A 20414-nucleotide genomic window follows, 5' to 3' on the forward strand; every position below is an offset into this window, starting at 1 on the left:
CTCCTCCTAACAGTGTTTCCCTTGGCCGCCCCAGAGCACATCATTAGTGAAAACCATATCTCCTGCGGTTGGCTGTTGGGCAGGCTGGTCTGCAACATGTTTAGCCCCTTGGTAACTGCTGAAGGTGAAGTTATTCTCTTGGGGCAGGAGACATGCTGTGATCTAGTGCTAAGCCACACACACTATACATGTATTTATATGTAGATAGAGGTATATATATATATAACTGTACATATATACTGTGTTCCTAGTGTGCAATTTTTTAGAAAGAACATTATTTCCTGCTAACTCTAACGGACAAGCTTACGTAAGGTTGTGGCGGGTAATCTTCAGGATACTATGTTTTCCTTCAATGGAATGGCCTATGTATTTCAGCAACTGAGAGAGGTTTGTGGTAGAATGCTGGAAGAGAAAAGGGAATTCCTCTAAACACGTGTTCTTCGAGGGGCAATTACAGGTCCTGGCCCAGCCTCTCTATCTCCTCGATGAGGAAGTCGATGTCAGACTGGGTGGCAGCTGGGTTGGAGATGACCATCCGGAAGAAATTGGCCTTGTCCCCCTGGGGCTGGTAGCCCACCATGGTTGTGCCTGACTCCATCATCAAGGCCTTGATCTTTGGAGCCACCTTGGAATGGGAAACACAAGACCAAACTCAAAACAGATACTAACACCCTCTTCTAACAGTTTTATCCAACTTACTTTACACTACATGTGTTTCCTCTTACATGAACACCAAGAAATATTTTATATCCAGGTGTCTTTAGTTCCTAATATCTAATGACTTTTTAAGTCTACCTAATTATATTATCCCTGAGACAGTACTGTGTGTCTAAATTTTGAAAGTCAATCATGCAATGATAACAAAATCAAAATGGAAAATAAAGATAAAAATTAAAAAAACCCCTCAACAACATGAATTAAGGCTTTTGTATAGCCCAGAGCACAGGATACTGCCAGACACTTAGACCTGCTTAGCAGATAATCATTCAGTGGTTGGATGAATGAAACGTTATATAAATTAAACATAATATCCACAGATCTGAGTCATATATAAACTAGATATAGAAATGAATAGTTAGAGCAAGTCAACATTAGGCTTAGTAAACAGATATCATAACAGACATGGCTTAACGTACAGTGTTCCTAGGAATATGTATATTGTACACTTGCTCTGTGTAGAGCCCCTGTAATGAACACCATCCTTAGGCAGGGACACATCCTTCAGAGGTCCCTGTTGTACCTAAACTGAAGCAAGAGAATAATAACAAGGTGGCTGTAACAAGAGGAATGCAAGAAGATGGTTTCCAACACTCCAGTACAAGAAGCTCACCCTAAGGCTTTATTTTTATTTCTCCCCCATTAAAAAAGGCACATTGAAACAAGGATGTCCTGACCAGCCAGAGAAACTGCAGAGCACTGGATGAGACAACAAGTGGGTCCGTACCCTGTGTAGCTTTTCCCGTCGCTCAGGGCTATCTGGAACACCCCTGAGGCTTTGTGGAATATACCAGAAACAGACGTTGGTGTGCTCAGGCTGCAAAGATTTTAACAAACAAAAAGAAAATTATGAGAACTCCAGAGAAAACTGTTCCCAAGCCTACACGTACCCTTGGAGGACGTTTCTCAGGCCCAAAATGAGGCCTGAATATCTATCTTGAAGGCAATTTACTTCTACATACACTAGGCATGAAAATGCCCAGTTTATCCAGTCATATCTGGCAAGAGAGCTGGTCCCCGCAATCTGTTTTCCAGATGACTAAAGTTACCATTTAAATATTAAGTACAGCTGGGGCGTGGTGGCACACGCTTGTAATCCCAGCATTTGGGAGGCTGAGACTGGAGGATCGTGGTTCACAAACAGCCTCAGCTACTTAGTGAGGCCCTCTGCAACTCCGTGAGACCCTGTTTCAAAATAAAGAATAAAAAATTGGGCAGGGGGTGTAGCTCGAAGGTCAAATGCCTCTGGGTTCCATCCCCAGACCTGTGCCCCCCCTCCCCCCAAAAAAATATATATATAGTACAGTAAATACATCTGGGTAATTGGAATGAAGGTCTTGCCATTTGCAGTGCCATTTTCAACATATAGATGCATGAAAGGTAGTTGATTTTGATACTGAATAGTTTATTACTGGTGTTAGAGTGTTTCAGTTTCTTTCCTAGTTACTGTTAGCCAGTCCTATACCTGCCTTTAAATGGCTTAAGACATCACCATTGTTTTCAATCTGCTAGCAGAATGTTTATGTTAAGAACTGGAGTCGGGTCCCACAGGTAAGATGCATGAGCACCAGACCATTGTTTTAGCTGCTCCGGGCTCTTTCGTGCTCGTTTGCTGACACTCAGGTGTTTTCCTAATAGTTGAGGTTGCTTGATAGATAGACAAATGCCAAATCCAGGCGGTGGTATATTAAACAGGGTTATCAGTGGATTTTCTTCTATCAACATCGGCTCCAAGTCTTTCTTTAGCTGACTGTGAGTGCCAATAGAACCGAGACAGTGTGTGTTTTGGCTGGAACTATAAAACCCAGCCCCTGGCACAGGTGGGCACTCAGTGAACACTGACACGACAAACGTTTTACTGTATGAAATGGGGGAGGGTTGAACTCAGAGAAGAGACAATTCATCGGGCTCTCCTCCTCACGAATCTACGTAGAATAGAATTTCATTTTAGAGCCAATCTTGGGGGATAAGAATATATATCCATTCTAACTGATCCCATTTTAAGTTTTTTGGAAATGAGAAACATTTTATCATAGAGGTCCAAAACAAGATAAACCCAAGAGCGGTGAAAGATTCAGACCTGCTGTGGAAAGGACTCTCGTGTGAAAATAATCGGCTGAGAGCTACTTGGCTTTAGAAGAGGTAAAAGGGGGAGTCTTCCCAATGCCATCAGAAGAAACGTTATGAACATGGAGGGAGTTAAATGAACAGCGCATTAGATGAAGTTGCAGACACAGCTGTAGCAATGTGAGAGCACACAGCTTCAGGAGATCCCCTCAGGGGTTTTCCTGGAAGGGCCGAGCCTCTGGTTCCTTTGATGCAACCTACCTCACCATCGAAAACCATCTCAAATTCTTCTCTATTTTTGATCTTGGTGTAGAGGTATTCAGCCAGTTCCAGGCATTTGTTGATCTGATTTTCAAATCCCACTGTGCCCTGTTTTAAAAAGAAAAGTCATGTCTGTTGGTAGTAAGTTGCATTTCCCCATGATGGGCATTTGAGAAAGCGATGCTGTCCTTGTCTATGTCCTGGGGATAGTTAGGAAGTGGCAACTCGTTAAACACGCACAGCTTCTTCACAGCTCTGCGAGCAGTAAGGGGGAGTGTGTCTGCTTTCTCTCTTGGAGACTCCAGTCTCTGGGCAGTTCCTCTCAATAGGACTTTTAGCTTCTTGCTAGTTACTCAGAGCTGAGGAGGAGCTGGCTTGCCTTAGGATAGTGCGACTCAACATCTCGTTTGTGGACTAAGAGCAGTCCACAAACTGTAACCGGTTCAGGATACAGAAATTGATATAAGCATTAAAAGACTTTGAAAACAATTTTTTTGGGGGTGGTACTGGGGTTCCTGGAAGCCCTTCTACCTCCGGGATACACTCCCAGACCTATTTTTTAACTTTTTTATCTGGAAACAGGGTCTCCTAAGCCAGCACGCGCGGCTGGCTCCGAACCAGCACGATCCTCCTGTCTCTGCCTCCCAAGCGTGGGGAGTACAAGCGTGCGCCACCACGCCTGGCTTTTGAAAACAATTTAGCAGAGTAATTTTATCTCTAACAATATAAAAAGAGTATTTTAGCTCTCATTTTTCTAACAACTCATCTTCATTGTATCAGTCCCTGATAGTGAAAAGAACAACCAAGTCACTTCTTGGCCTTTTGGCTAAGATCAAGTGTGAGAATAAACAAATGGTTATTGTGATAAATCCTTGAAAGGTACAGTCTTAGAACCCGTCTTCCCCAGCAGGAAGCTGTGGTGAAATGCATCCCACACCCTCACAGACAGGCTGCCTTCCACATACAAGATTACTCCCTTTCTTTGGCAGGCAAACAGTCAGATGGGGAAGCCACTGGTCTCTGTACACAGCCTACGATGGCAATAGCTCCAGCTATTGACAAACTCAAAGAGCGTGAGTTTCAAGGACAGCTTGGCTGATTACCAACAGCAGCATGAGGGCTGCTGAGTGGGTCGGTGTTAACAAGGAGAGAAGACACACAAGGCAGGCTTGTGGGCGGCTAATGGGCCTGGGCAGCGGCCAGTGCTCAAGCCATGTCACTGCTGTCCATCAGGAGGGGCGCCTATGCCAGGAGCCCACCTCAGCAACCCACGCACCATGGGCCAAGCCTCCTGAGGTTATTGCTAGATGAAATAAAGAGAGATAACTTACGAGACAGGCCATGTGGTCACTACAATATTTCAAAATGATAGGGCTCTTCCTTATTGCAATGTATGGCATTTATATGCTTAAGATACTCATGATTATTCTGTGCTGGAAATTAAATTCAAGCCAGGCATGGTGGTGCACACTTGTAATCCCAGCATTTGGGAGGCTGAGATAGGAGGATCATGGTTCAAGGACAGCCTCAGCTACTACTTAGTGAGACCCTTTGCAACTCAGTGAGACCCTGTTTCAAAATAAAAAAATAGGAGCCGGGTGTGGTGGCGCATGCTTGTAATCCCTGCGCTTGGGAGGTGGAGACAGGAGGATCGTGCAGGTTCGAAGCCAGCCTCTCTGGCTTAAGAGACCCTGTTTCCAAATAAAAATATAAAATAGGTCTGGAAGTGTAGCTGGAGGTAGAAGGCCCCTGGGTTCCACCCCCAGTACCACCAAATAATAATAATAATAATAATAATAATAATAATAATAATAATAATAAATAAATAAATAAATAGGGCTGGGGGTGTAGCTCAGAGGTAGAATGCCCCTGGGTTCCATCCCTGGGACCACAAAAAAAAAAAAAAAGAAATTAAATTCAGACTCTTCCTGTATTGAGGCAAAATGAGTTGATGAGAAAAAAAAAGTAATAATCTGCCAATTTTTTTTTTTTTTGGTGGTACTGGGGGTGGAACCCAGAGGCTTTCTACCTCCAGGCTATACTCCCAGACCTTTTTTATATTTTGTTTGGAGACAGGGTCTGACTAAGTTGCTGAGAGCCTCACTAAGTAGCTGAGGCTGGCTTCGAACTCGTGCGATCCTCCTGTCTCAGCCTTCTAAGCGCGGGGATTACAAGCGTGTACCACCACACCCAGCATAATCTGCCAAATTTTTGTCCAACTGAAAATATGTTGAACTAGATACTTTGCTAGAAAATTTTGTCATTTGGTTTTAGGTATTCATCTTAAAGATGAAAATTATTAAAACCCATTTATAGTAGGTAAATAAAAACAATGGAAATGATGTAAAGCTGTAAAATCAAAGCTGCTGTTACTTGGTTGCATAAAAATACTTTTGAAACAGCCAAGTGCTGATTTCCTTAATTCATATTTGGGGGAAATTCTAATAATCTCTAGGTTTCTAATGCAACTAAATTCTAATAGTTTCTAAGGCAGCCCAAGAGGTTGATGAGCGCCAACACGGCATGATTCACTCTAGCAGTAAGACTTCTTAGAATAAAGTATGTTTCCAATTCCTAATACCACACAAAAAAGTAGACAGTTCCCAGAACAGTGTATAAAGCACAAATAGTGAAAAAGCCATTATTTAAATAGAACTTAAATCTGTCACATATATTCCATGATGAGAGAGGCCTCAAAGGAATTTGAGGTTCGACTCAAGAGTAATGCACTAGATTTATGTCTTTATATCTGCACTAAATCATTTTAGAATCTCTAAGGATTTTCATGGAAATTCTTATCCTGGTATAATTTTTAGTTGTTATGAGAAACAGTTATAAGAAAATTTCATGATAACTCAAACCGAAGGAACTGAACTAATGAAGAGAGTATCTGACATATGGCATAAAGTCGTCTCATTCACAAAGAAAATATAGCTCGGTATTGATTACACACATTGTAACTTAGCTGTGCTCTGTTGTTACCTCTCTTTCACCAGCCTGTTGGTGCAAGTTCCATTTCTGCTCTATTTCCTAAATGCTTCCCTCCATACCTTTGCTTTCCACATCAGCCAGAACTTGAAGATGTCCACATGGCGGCCGCACTGAATCGCCTTGTCCCCAGTATCGTAGGAGACGTCATACTGCTTGTCTGGCTGGAAGAGGTACCCTGCACACATCTGGTTGCATCCTTGGAGGATACCCTGCCGTGGAAATCAATATATCCACATATCAGAGATGCAGACACAGAAGGGACTTGGGGGTCACATTCGAGGCCTCTACGACCACTTGTGGAAAAGCCCTTGCTCTTTTGCCCTCTATCACTCTGATTAGCACACGATCGCATTTTAGATGCCTACAAGGGGGGTCCTACTATCCCTCTATTTGGAATTGTGTGTGTGCCGGGGGTGTGTGTGTGTGTGTGATGCATGTTGTTTTAGAGACTGGGAAGTCCCATGGCATTCAGTGGGTGGGGCAGGGATATAAAGTCCTCAGTGGGTGGGAGAGTTTCACAGCATAAGGAATTTTCCTTCCTCAGACTGTCCCCTCAAAGTCCTTCGGCCTTTGCGAGATCTGCTCTGAAGTTAACAAGTGCTCTGTGTAGCAGTGGAGTGGAGCCCGAGCAGGCCTGGCTCCTGTAGGAGGACTTCTGGAGATGACTCAGCATGCAGCAGTTTTATAAAGCAAAAAGGTGATGTGCTGGAAAGCAGGACCCTATTGCTAGGGGTGTGGGGAAGTGCCACGAACCCGTTTACAGATGCCTGTTTCATCAACATTCCTTGTTGCCCTAAGTTGGTTTGCATAGTTCTGATTCTGTCTGATGTATTTCAGCCCCTGGGATCACAAAATAATACTAAGAGCTCAAATATGTTCCATTGAGGACTTTTTGTTCTGTCTGAAGACAGAATGGATGGGGCGCCCCACCTGACCACTGGCATACCTACACGAACATGAAGGAGTTCTCAAAGGATTTCTGTATATGTTCAGGTACCCACAGGGCCCTGGGTACCGAACGAGGAAGAATGGCGTCAGACAGCAAGAGCCCAGAGGAGAATCTAGGTTAACTACAAGGGCGGGAAAGGACAGCCACGACAGTGTCACAATGGGGCTGCCAGTCTTGAGAGTGAGCCTGCAGCTGTGCGAACAGACCCCTCGCCCCTCCCTTCTCGTGCCTTTGAAAGTCTGCGCAGGCGCAGCGGGTCTCTAGAGGGATACAGACCTTTTCCTTGACAAGGATGGCAGAGCACTGGAGCAGCACGCCCATCATCTTGTGAGGATTCCAGGTGACCGAGCTGGCCCTGAAAGAAGCACACGATCTGAAGAGAAGGTGTACGAGCGACGGAGAAGCAACTGTCCCGCAGAGGAAAACACCACCCCTCTCCACTCAAGGAAAAACACCTGCCATGTCTCCTCCCTTATGCTCACTATCGAGCAGTAAACAAATATTTGGTGAAGTCTCAGGCACCGTGTTACAGATGCCTGCCTGCTACTGATGATCCCTAACACGAAGAACTTCTGTGTCCTGTTGTGAGCACTTTAGGTATGTCTCAGTAAGGTGATGTGGTTAAGAACTCGGGCGTTGGAACCAGTTTGTCCCACTGTCCACACTTGAACCCTGGCCCTAACATTTGCTACCCTAGGCTAATAATAACTCCTCTGCAGCTCCCTGTTACCATCTGAGAAGTGGGAGGTCTACCTCTGAGAATTGAATAAAATAAAAATAAAATAAAAATAAAAGGGGCGGATAAATATAAAATACTTGTAATGGTTCCAGAATACATAATTCTCGAAACAACCCCATCCTGTGGGTACTATTCTTGCTTCTAATTTAGAGGGAGAAACTGATGTAAAAAATAGACTAAATACATTATCCAGGGGCACACAGCTGGGAGATATTAGAGCCAAGATTCAAACCCAGGAGTCTGACTGTAGAGCCAGTACTCACACCCGCTCCACTCCACTGCCTCCCTTTAGGTAACGGCTTTGGTTTCTTTCTGCCTTTCTGTTCCATTTATAAAATGGGCTGGTGACATGGACCCGTGCAAGAAGTGACGCTGACCATCCTAGACTCCGACTAGGCCGCAGCACTGTCTGAATGGTAGATGGGCATGCTTTTGCCAGTTTGGTGTGCAATGCTAACTTACCAAGCAGTCTCCTAGCAACTGCATCCCTCTGTCAGACACAATTAGATGGTTAAGGAGCATGCAATCTAAGACATTACAGAAATGACCAAGTGTAATGTCTGCTGATTAAAACTGGGGTGACTTGCTTCAGTGGGTAACAGACTCCTTCCCTGTGGCCTGGCCAAAGGCTGGGCTCTGTTTTAATACCTATAAGGCTGTTTGCCCCAGACCTTTGCTCTCCTAGTGCCAAGCCCTTCTGTGACTCTAACCTCTTCATCTTGCCTAGATCCTTCAGAAGACAAATGATTTAGTACATAGATGCACACTGCATTTCAGGGAGAAGAGAGAAATGCCCCCAGGACTCTCCCCTTATGTGCATAAGCAAGAAAACCTCATGAAAACGACCTGTGAGAAGTCCCAAGAAAACGTAACTGTAGCATCCGTGTCAACCCACATTTAAAAGGTGGTAAATTTAATCAATTTTCTCATTGCTATCACTTATCGCATGATGAAAAATGTATTTAGATCTCATAAAATGTCTTAAATAGTTTTCTCAATATCCTAGTGCATGAAGTAAATGATTCTTTACTGCTACAAATGGAAAGGAATGTGATATTATATGGATTCGGTTTCCTTTAGAGGACACAAGGTTAAAAAAAACTTGCAAAAATATTTTTAAGTTTTCCTAGAAATAAAGATAAAAAATGAAAATGCTTGAGAAATCTGTAGTCCAGTTGGGCCAGCTAATCTACATTTAGTGTATTATTCTCCAAGTTATAAAGCCATATCATTATGCTTTAAAGAGTCAGTCTCACTTGCCTTAACACTAGCCCTTTAAAACTGAGACCTTGTGGGAGAGAAGTCACTGGTGTGCTTTCTTGGCTACTGCTCCCCATCCACCCCTCCAATCTGTGTCTGCTCGTACCTCTCCCACTTTGGCCAGCCCCCTGGCCTCTCTGGTGGTCCTTCAGCTTACCAGGACAGTCAGGCCCCAAGGCCTTTGCACTTGCCATCCCGCTGCCTGAAATACACTTTCCCATTTCCTTGCATTCTCTTCCCCTTTGTTCTAATATTTGCTGAGACAAGTTGAGGGTACTGAGTATCTTGTTGCAGAGGCAGCTAGCTTATGAGGAAGGAGGAGGAGAAGGCTTCCCTGTGTCCTTGGCTAACTGATTTAGTCTCCAATTCCCCACACTATGTAGTCTCTCTTCCCTTCAGCCTGGCACCAGCCATTTCATCTACTGCTCCACTTAAGGCGGAGCATTCAACTGCCAGCTTCCATACCTTTCTACCTTGTACTCACTGAGGCCTCACGTGACTGAGAAATGATCATACAATTAGTGCTGAGTGAATGAACGCTGGCCTATAGGTGCGCCTCGACAGTCTGACAGAAGACAGTGGGAATGGGGACCAGGGGGTGCAGCCCGACCCGAGGGCACAGGGGTTCGACTTTCCGGATGGAGGGAGGCCCAGCAAGCTCGGCCCGTACCTTTCTATGCCGCTGAGTTTGTGGCGGTGCTTCCTGGACATGAGCAGCCCACCGCCCCAGGCAGCCTGTGAGGACAGAGAAAGGAGAGGGAGAGGGCCGTGACATTGAGGAACCAGTCACTCCACACCTCTAGCAAAACCTGAGGGAGAAGGGAAAGGGCGAGAAGCAAGTGTCTCTGAGAGAAGGAGCCCGCACTGACTGTCCACCAGGCCAGGCGTTGTGATGGGTCACCGTTTGTCATTCCTTTCTCAAAAGCTCCTGGGCTGGGAGTGGAGCTCAGTGGTTGAGCACTTTGCCCAGCATGCTTGGGCTTCCCTCCCCGGGACCACAAAAAATGGAAAGGAGAGAAGTTCTTCCAGCTGAAAGTCAGCATGGCTCTGAGTGATGCAGGGAAGCCTGGTGTGAGCTTGTGGTGCCTCTGGGGGCGAGACTAAAGTACCGTGGAAAGCCAGTGCCACTCAGCCCCCAGCGAAGCCCTGGAAGCTCAGCAGAGGGCCGTCTGCTTCTCCCTAGAGTAGGATTCTAATGGCTTCTGAGAAATCAAAAAGCAGCAGCTCCCGCCATGCTTGAAGACCCTACCAAGTTCCAGCAGCAGCAGCAGGACATTTTTGTGTTGCTACGATATGTTTACTAGATGGCTTGGTGTGTCCTGTGACACAGCAGCCTTTGTCAGCTGTTTGTCCACTGGCAAGGCAAACTCCACCCGTTGTCTGGTTGTGAGAAGTGAGGGACATAAAAAGAACGGGTAAAAAGAACCATGTGAAAATGCACTGTGTGTGTTGCTGAGAGAATATGGGACTAAATCTCTTAGTTGACAGTGGCTTCCGTGTGTTTCTGTATTTTTCATGCATGTAGCAGATGGGCATTCTTTTTGGACAAGTGTTGTAGGTGGCTGGACTGCGGCAGGGAGCGCTGACATCCATCTTCACTTTCTACAAATTCTATCTTATACTTTTTTCCCTCTGCTGTCAGCTCTCTTTTACTCTGTAGCCATTTGTTTCAACAGAGCAATCTGGGACAGTAATGGAAACCATATTCCATCAGGAACCATGGAAGATAGCCACTGGACAGAAAGGAACTGGATGAGTCCCAGAGCCGCACCAGGTCTGTGATAGGTGCCAGTCCTGAGTGGCTGGCCGGGGACCGGGGAAGAGCTGGAACTAAAGCGGTGTGCAGAAAGGGCCAGCTGGGATGTTGGGAACAGCTTGAGGTGAATCATAAAACAGAGCTGTTTCCACTCCCTGAACAGACCAGGCCACTCTGTGAATTATAGTACTTACATCGACATGCAGCCAAAGGTTATATTTCTCACATATATCTGCCATCTCCTGTATCGGATCAAAAGCTCCATACACCGTCGTGCCAGCAGTTGCATTGACATAAAGAGGAACGTGCCCCTGTAATGTGAGCGAGATCACTCGTTAGTGCTCGCAACACTTCTCATTGGCTTGTTTCCTACTGAAGTAGGAGAACTGCAATCGCATTATTTCTAACAGTGATCAACAAAACTGGTCTGTGATCTGTGGTACCAGATACTATGGCTGGTAGCATTCTCTGTTGGTTCATTCATTTGCCAATCTTTTTCTTTTCTTTTTTTTTTTTTTTGAGTGACGTTATGTGCCAGACCTTGTTGTAGACTGAGGATACAGGCAATAAAATTAAGCAGCTGGGAACAGTGTTGCACATCTGTAATCCCAGTACTTGGGAGGCTAATATAGGAGGATCATAGGTCTGAGACCAGCCTCAGCAATAGCAAGACTCTCAGTAACCTAGAGAGACCCTGTTTCATAATAATAATAAAATTAAAAGGGCTGGGAGTAGCTTGGAGGTAGAAAGTCCCTGAGTCACACACACACACACACACACACACACACACACACACACACACACACACAGAGTAAAATTTACAGTATGGTTCATGATAGGCCCTATGGCAAAAATAGCGGTTAGAATGAATGGCAGGAGCCGGGCGTGGTGGCACACGCTTGTAATCCCGTGCTTGGGAGGCAGAGACAGGAGGATCGTGCAGGTTCGAAGCCAGCCGCGCTGGTGTAAGAGACCCTGTTTCAAAAATATAAAATAGGTCTGGGAGTGTAGCCTGGAGGTAGAAGGGCTTCCAGGAACCCCAGTACCACCACCAAAAAAAAAAAAAAAAAATGAATGGCAGGTATCATGCCAAATATTTCACTTCTGAATATCACCTGAATATTGTTCTTTATAGGTGCTGTATTGTTCCAGGTGTGCTGGTATAACAATTAAGCAGAAGCATTGTTTGGTTATTTAAAACTGTTCTGCACATTGTGGAAGCTGAAACACTGACACATGGTGAAATGGTAAATTTTTGACATGAACAGCAAGTAAATTAGAAAGTGGATTAATGAAAGCTAAGACTGGTTTGAGCTAAGAGCTGTGGATGTTTCTGAAGCTCAGCTCCACCTCTCTTCTTTGCTCAGTCCTAGCAGCACCCCCATCCACATCATCTGCTGACACTTCAGCAAACAACTACAATTAGAGGAGGGGCTAGAAGGTAACCAAAACAACAAGGTGTTGATGATGGCCTGATAGCTACCTGGCAGTGACTTGGGATGCATCTGTTCTATGAAACTATTTCTGTTTAATAGAGTTTGTTGAGGCTGGATTTGCCAAGTCTCACTGGCAATCTGCTAGGGCATGGAAACACTTTGCTAGATAGTGTTCTAAGCTAAAATGGTATCTATTAAGATAAATCTATACATAACAAGAAAAAGTAAAAAGTTTAACTAGATTATATCTTTCTGATGCCCAAGTAGTTGATTTATTGAAAGAGATCAAACTAATCACTTGGCCCAAAGAAGACAAGTGGTTTAGTGATGAAATTTTTCATTTTTCAAAAAGAAAAAAATGGTATTTTATAGATATGACTTTGAAATCTGGGAATGGTGGTGCATGCTTGTAATCTCAGCATTTGGGAGGCTGAGACAGGAGGATCTTGGTTCAAGGACAGCCTCACCTACTTAGTGGGGTTCTTTGCAACTCAGTGAGACCGTTTCAAAATAAAGAATAAAGATATAGGGCTGGGGGTGTAGCTCAGAGGTAGAATGCCCCTGTACCATACCCAGTACCCCCCCCAAAAAAAAAAAAGGTATGACTTTGAGGCCTAATCATTTCCAAATTGGAAACAAGCAAATATCGGAAAATAGAGTTTAAGAAACAATAAATTATCTTATTTTCAAAGATTTTTATTGTTTAGGTCAGGAAAATGTATTTTTAACAATGCATATTCACTAGAGTTCAGATGCACCACATTGTACATACCTTTTGCTTAGCTTCAATAATCTTTGCCTCTAAATCAGCTGGAATTATCTTCCCCCTGTAATTATTGTAAAAGGATGGAAATTAAAATGAAGAATCAATGAGATTGCACATGAAAAAAACTTTAGCAGCAGCAAAAAGTAATTTAATCGGATATTTTCAACAGACCATTAGCAGCTTGGCACACTGTGCTGAGCCAGTCCTTAAGCACAATAAAACAAATTTAACAGATGAACACATTTAATACATCAAGAAGCGAGCATTCACTCTCCCCTGCCTACCTTTCGTCGCACTTTATCAAAATCACGTTGTCAGTTCCAAAGCCAAGTGCAGCCCCAGCTTTCTTTATGGAATAGTGACTCTGCAACAAACAGAGGCTTGAGGTCAAAAGTTAGAGAGTCCCTGGAAAAAAACGCCACAAGGAGCAAGAGGCCCCAACTCACATGTTCTGAGGTGAAGAGGACCAGTTTGGGGACGGCGGCCATGCCCTTTGTCTTAACTTCCGGGAAGTACTTGTAGCGGGCAGCCATGATGCTGTACATGTTGGATATAGCTCCCCCTGTCGGTAATCAGGTGTAAAGGGAGCAGTTAGGGCTCTCAGTATTGCTTCTAACACAGGCTGCTCTGGTGATTCAATAGAGGAAGGAGGTCAGGAAGGGGAACAATAATATCCTCATGGGTTTTACTGGCTTCCCTATTGCCGAGGCTTCCCTATGGACCTTTTGCTCTGGGAATACAAGTGGCCACACTTAGTCCCAAAGCCATGTAGGCAATTTGACTGGAGATGTCTGATGTACACCAGCATCCTTCCTGCCCAAAGCTTAGACAGAAATATGGGAGGAGATAGAGGTGGTGGCTGCAAAGAGATGGGTGAGTTACAACCTTCCAGTTTCCCCTTTCTGTTCAATTTATTTACTGAACAAAGATTATCTGTTCCAGAGTTCAGAAAGACAGAGAGAAAGAGTGAAAGGGAGAGTGTGTAATGGAGCCTACAGATGGACACAGGGGCACTGCTTGGATACTGGCCTGGGTACTGTCTCCTAATAATAGCACAAGTGAGTTACTGAGTCATTAGGAGAGCCTAAGTTTATTTAAGTAAAACTTGTGTTTAAACACATAAGTACACAAGAACTGAGATAACTATACGGATATGTCTGGCTGACTAAAACTAGTCACTTTTGCATCAATTACCTGAAAATGAAATCTGCAAATTGATACTCTGCTTGAATGACCTGTACAAATGTATTTATTATTTCTTCATTTCTACTTGTATACAGTCACACTATCTCTGAAAACATCTATGATTCCTTCCTACCTCCAAGAATACCTGTCCTTGTTTTAAAGGTTCTTATTGTATCTACATGAACTAGAGAGTCAAAGTAGATACACTATTTGGGCTGAAGTCAGTCAGTTAATTGATCATCTTGATCTACGAATCCCCAGTACATCAAGCTGCTGTTGACAGAACAGCTTCATGTAGCATGGCGTAGACATGGCCTTTGTTACTTGGTACAGATTTGGGCACAGCTTTTATTAGTTCATAGAAGTGGTAGCATTTTTGCTAGCTTTCATCCTAACAAAGACAGGAAGGCAGAATATAAAAAAATTTAGAAACAACCTAGGCCCCCATCAACAGATGAATGGTTTGCAAAGTTATGGGAAATACACACAATGGAATTCTATTCAGCTATAAAGAACAAAATCATGTCATTCGTAAGAAGATGGAAAGGGCTGGAAAGCATTATGTTAAGTGAGATCAGCCAAACGCAGAAAGAGAAGGGACATATGTTTCCTCTAATATGCCCAAACGAATGAGCATTGGGGATACCAGAGGGACTCCAGATAATGGAAGGGAAATCTCAGCAAAGTTTGAATGGAAAACTAAGAGAGGAAGGAGGCTGAACTTGATTGATGAGCGGCTATTTCCAAATAGGTGTAAAAATACGAATAAAGCAAGGTTAGCTTGGGTATTAAGTATCGGGAGCGGGGAAGGGAAACGAGGGGGGGAGAGGGCACCAAATACAGATTAAATGTATAACATTTACTTTCAATAAAAAAATTAAAAATCTGTTTTTTTTTTACAAACTCACATTTTATTTAATGTTCTCAAGAATCCCAAGGATCTATACTGCAAACATTGAGATAGTCAGGGAAAGGTAAAAGAGACTTACCAGGAGAAAATATCCCATCGCCATCTTTATTTGACCATCCGATGATCTCTCTCATTTTTTTAAGTGTTATTTGCTCCATGAGGACAAACACTGGTGCAATTTCATATGTAAACCTGAAAAGGTGGTGAGAAAAAGGATAAAAATAAAAAAGTCAAATCGCTGACTTGAGGAACACAGACAACTGGTCTAGTACTTGTACTTGGGTTCTAGATAAGATGTTCAAAACCACTAAAACAATTCATTTCCTGGAAATGCATTGTCACCAGCCATAAAATATCAGAAACCAGCCTGGGTTATCAAGAGAGAGGTGGTGGTGGAAATGCTCTGTGATATTTTGGCAGCAAAATAGATTCTCATCTGTTTTAGGTGCTGTTCACCCAGAGAAATAGAAGGAAAGATGGCTTTTCTGGGTCCCTTTTACCTTTAAGATCATAGAACAGTGTAAATGTTAGTTGAAAAAAATGTATTTCAAGATCTACTTAAATTGGGTTGCAACATCTTTTTAAATGACTGCCAGTTTTTAACTTGTAGAGCCTATGAAAACAGGGCCAAAGTCTATAGTTTAAAAGCAATGTAAACATCTGAAAGCTAACTGTGAAGATAATTGGAAATATTGACCCATGTTTTAAAGATCTCAATATAATTATCTACATGATTTTTCTACTAAAATTCCCAGGGACACTATGTATCGATAACTCTTTGAAGTTGGTATCTGTCAATAGTAATTATAAGTGATGATGTTCTAATTCCAAATTTTAAATAACAAGAAGACAGTCAACTGGCATACACAGCTAGCTGTGGCCATGATATGGCAGGTTATATTCATCTCCTCAACAAATTGATGTAAACATAGCAAGCCATGCTCTTTTAAAAGCAATTCAAAGCAAAGATATAGTCTGGTAGAATAGTCATTGAAATAAGATCACAGTACCAAATAGGGCCTAGGAGAAGCCAAGGAAGGTCTAGCCACAGAAAATTAAGCCAGAAGACAAGATATTTGCTAAGCTCTGAGGCTCTTTGTCTTTCTTGGTTTTGCTTGAACTTCTTAAGCATTAGAGTCTGTGGGCCAGGCTCAGACCATCCTTGCTGAAGAGAGATGCCTGGATCGACTCAGCCAAGTTATGAGGGGAAATGTTTGGGTGTTTGGGCTGAATGCCAGTGTCTGAGACTAATGGGAATTCTTGCTTGCTTAATGATTTAGAAAAATGATTTGCAAGGATGAGATAATGCTTGCAGACACAGGTGAGGCTACTAGGTTTTAATCACAGAGGAAAAAAAGCAGTCATTTTGATTGTGTGGCAATAGGAAAGGACAAAAAGATCCTAGAGGATCCTCAGGATATGTCTGTTGGTAGAAGAATTTTGTTTTCAAAAAGAATGTGTCCATTTTCCTCAGGAGGACCCTGGAAATTTAGGAGGAAGACCCTTGGAAACCATGTGTTCAGTTACCATCACCTCTGGAGGTCACAATCATGCTTTGGTTCTGCTCTGAGCCCCATCACCGTAGCAACCAACACTCCCTCATGTCTGCTGGCCTGATAAAGGAAGAAGAAAAGGATTCCTGGTTTAGCCTGTGCTGCTAAGTGTACCAAGAGGCAAACTCATGATGCGTTTCTTGAACCGATTCTTGAACAATGTATCGTCAATGGTTCCGCTGATTTCTGGAAATGCTGGAATGGCAAAATGTTTGCATGGTAAAGAGGTATTGGTGGCAGTGTATGTACTAGAATCTTACAACAGCAAATAAGAAAGCTTTCTGAGGCAAAGCAAGGAACAACTGGAATTGTACACCGTAGTATCATAACAATAATGGTATCAAGGTTTGGATAAAAGTTGACTTGGAGTCAAGTCAATGCTGGATGGTCAGGAACCACATGGGAAAGGGAGATGGCATGGTGCTGAAGACCATGCATTTGGACCAATTCTGTGCTTCATGATTTGAATCAACTTGGGCCCCAGGCTTACATGAATTATTCTCCCTACCTAAGGACCAGCAACATGACTGTTATTCTCAGGATCTGCGAGAAGAATCTAGAGAGTTCAGTTATAAGACCGTCTGATCTCATCCATTTCATATGATTATCTATGCCCTTTATCTATGCCTGGTACTTGATTCCTAAACCCTTCTTTCAATTCTATTCAACAAATAATTACTGGGTGACTATACTCTGTCAGGCAACACCCTATGTATCGAGGAGATGAAAATGTTATAAGGCACCAGTCTTGACCTTGAGAAGAAAGCTTACAAGGATGAATCCAAAGTCTGGCTCTTGACCTCAGTTGTGTTCTGTCTGACAGCCCCTGCCTAGGTCTGAAGGACCAATGACCCCAAGTTAACACCAAGCTTGTCCTGGCTCTGGAGCTTAGACCTGACATCCTTCCTCTCTTTGAAGCTGGGAGATTGGTCCATGGCTGTTGACCCATAACTACACTTGACAAATGGTCTAAAGTGATATTCCTTGTTTTTAGCAATTCTTCTGGCCCTACCTTTCTATTCTAGACCATGTTTACATTTAGGTGAGGTGGGGAGAGTGTGCCTGCACACAAAGCCTTATAGGAGGCCTTGAAATTCATCTTTGAGCAGTGGTTCTTCACTTAATTGTATTAAAGATGCCTTTGGTAATCCCAGGAAAGCTATGGTCCCTATCTTCAGGCAAAATATAGGACATGAACATTATTTTATGTACAATTATAGGAAATTCTTGTCTTATAATCTGAACTCCAGGTTAGGTAGCCCTTCCCTAAATGAGAGATGATAGCAGATAAATCAAGAGTTCAAAGGTTACATATGGATTCAGAAGAAGCCTATTAGATGCTAAAGTTAGAATACAAGGTGATATTTCAGAATCAGAGAAGAAGAAACTAATCTATGAAAATCTTTGTGTTATGGCATAAGAACATGGATTTAAAACAGTAAGATGGTGACACCCATGGACTGGCACTGAAGGAGAACTCGTAAGCCTTTCTGAATTCTAAGTAGGGAGATGTCAATCCCTTTTCAGTAGTTCCACTCACCTTCCCAATGAGAGGTTAACTCAGAAGCGAGGCAAATTGACTGTCAGGATGCTATAGCTCCCTTCTGGCAGAATCTGCTGATTGCTAACCCTATCAATTTCCCCTTGCTCCATTAAATTTTACTTAGGGTTACAGTTTACTCAGATAGGAGGTATGTTTTCTGGCCTCCTTAGGTGTGGCCATGGGACCAAGTTCTGGCTAGACAGTTGCTATGGGAAGTGCTGCATAGGACTTCCAAGCAGGGTTCTTGGCCGTGGGGAACATGCTCCCCTTTGCCTGCCCTTCCTTCCTCCTTTCCTCCACTCCTTCTCTTTCTTCTTTCCTTAGATCTTTACTCCTTCATTCCCTCATGCCTCCCTGTTCCTTGAGTCCTAGAATACAGAAGTGATATTTAGGGCTTCAGCAGCAAGCATGCACCATGCAGTAACTTTGTAGATGACAGCCACTTGCTAGAATATAGATCATAAAGGCACAAGGACCCTGGGTCTCTGGCAGCTATCAAACTGAGGATGTGTGTGTGTGTGTGTGTGTGTGTGTGTGTGTGTGTGTGTGTTACCAGGGATTGAACCCAGGTGCATTCTACCTTCGATCTACACCGTTAGCCCTATCTTCAACTCTTTATTTTGAAGCAGGGTCTCACTAAGTTGCGGAGGGCCTCACTAAGTAGCTGAGACTGGCCGCAAACCTGACACCCTCCTGTCTCAGCCTCCCAAGCACGGGGATTACAAGCATTTGCCACCACGCCGGGCAAACTGAGTTCTTTAATGAAGGAAAGAAATAAATCTTCCATGTTGACTATCTCGACACCCAAACTCCCTCTCCTTCTAGAAGTGGCAGGTAACACATTTCTACCATAAAAGGTAACATACTTGTGGGAGCTTAGTGAAACCTCTGCTGTCCAGAGGTAATAAGAGATAGAAACCAAAGGTCTTGGAGGATGAAGGGAGGAATCTCAAATGGCGACAGTGACCTGTGGGTTGGCTGCCTCTCCTGGGTGCACGCTTTGTTACCTTGTCTATGGCAAGCACTTACGACTGCAGCCTTTTTGAGTCTTCAGAACTCCTCTGTAGGATAGATATTATTGTCCCCCTGTTTTTCTGATGAAGAAACTGAGGTTCAGAGAACTTCTGTGGCTTGTGTTAAGATCTCACAGTTGATGTGTTTTGGAGCCACAATTCCAAGTTTCCAATTTTGTCACAACTACTTTTTTTGTGACACATGAGAACTGCTTACTGCTGGTTCCCACCTACCAGGCTGCTCAGCTGTCTACAACGATAGATAACTCCCACCGAAAATCTCTCCTGTGTAACTTCAATGAAAATAAAGTAATGGCTGCTTGAGATCATAACCTCCCAGCAAAAGGTTGCAATAGAACTTGTCATTAAGGTTATATATTGCCACCACATGTTGGAGGGAGGCTGTTGTTCACACATGAGCACTGTTCAGCCTGCACAATTGTTCTTGGAGGACTTGTTTCAGAAGAAAAGAACTGTAAATGCTAAAGCCAACTACACATTTTCAAAGTTTTTTGATAGTCACTGGGTCCTTGCTTGGAAGCACAGACCTCAAAGCTACATGCACACAGGTATAAAAACATGAACATAAATGTCCTTTCTTTGTGAACAGTCCTTCACCTGCGCTTTGCCACTTGAATGAGGCCATCTGGTAGTTCTTTTTGAAGATTATGTGGAGGAGTATAGTAATTATTCACAATCACCAATGCCACCTAAACTCAGTGAATGCAGGTGAAACTAGAATGAGCATTTTTCTGATTAAATCAGACACTGCCAAAGAAAGGGCCTTTTGCTCCTCTTTCCCAGGCCTATTTGAATGTTGCTGCCAGTTGAAAAAGGAATTTTAGCAAGGGATCAAATGCTGCCTGTGCTGCTGGGATGCCATCAGATTTCATGACCTTCCAGGGGACTGACTTAGAACAATTTTTAGGTAATAGTTACTACTTCTTCAGACAATGCCTTGTCTCTGGGACTGACAGAAACTATTTCACTATTTTAAATAACTTTCTCTATCGATCTGTGGGAATTGGATCATATTTTATAAATATCTACTGTTCAGTACAGCAGCAATTACCATGTGTCATTTAGCTGGATTGGCCTTGACCTCAGATGGCCGGACATATTTTAGTGTTTCATGGCTGAGCTGAGGTGAGAGAAAAGTAAGGAATTTTGATTTTTTGAATGCAGACAGAAAAGAAAATTTGTGGGATCTTTCTGGTTGAAGAAAAGCCTTTTAGGAGAATATCTGCTCATAAATGGTTCAAAGGGGT

At 43.3% G+C, this 20414-nt stretch overlaps 1 protein-coding gene across 2 annotated transcripts in view; it reads right to left on the reverse strand.

The window, feature by feature from the left end:
• Positions 1-451: 451 nt before the first annotated feature.
• Positions 452-20414, reverse strand: part of GAD1 (glutamate decarboxylase 1) — a gene marked incomplete at both ends in the record, with an annotated part of 39775 nt that continues 19812 nt past the window's right edge. Inside the window, 11 exons of one of the 2 annotated variants that reach the window (XM_080689618.1) lie at positions 452-625; positions 1445-1534; positions 3046-3153; positions 6096-6245; positions 7262-7340; positions 9655-9719; positions 10935-11051; positions 12949-13003; positions 13227-13306; positions 13389-13504; positions 15117-15229. In XM_080689618.1, coding sequence (XP_080545744.1) covers positions 452-625; positions 1445-1534; positions 3046-3153; positions 6096-6245; positions 7262-7340; positions 9655-9719; positions 10935-11051; positions 12949-13003; positions 13227-13306; positions 13389-13504; positions 15117-15229 — 1147 coding nt within the window. Of the gene's footprint in view, positions 626-1444; positions 1535-3045; positions 3154-6095; positions 6246-7261; positions 7341-9654; positions 9720-10934; positions 11052-12948; positions 13004-13226; positions 13307-13388; positions 13505-15116; positions 15230-16613; positions 16651-20414 lie in introns of those variants that run through there. The other variant, XM_080689619.1, reaches the window with a different exon arrangement.

Source organism: Muscardinus avellanarius (genome assembly GCF_963383645.1).
Source record: "Muscardinus avellanarius genome assembly, chromosome: 2".
Classification (NCBI taxonomy): Eukaryota; Metazoa; Chordata; class Mammalia; order Rodentia; family Gliridae; genus Muscardinus; species Muscardinus avellanarius.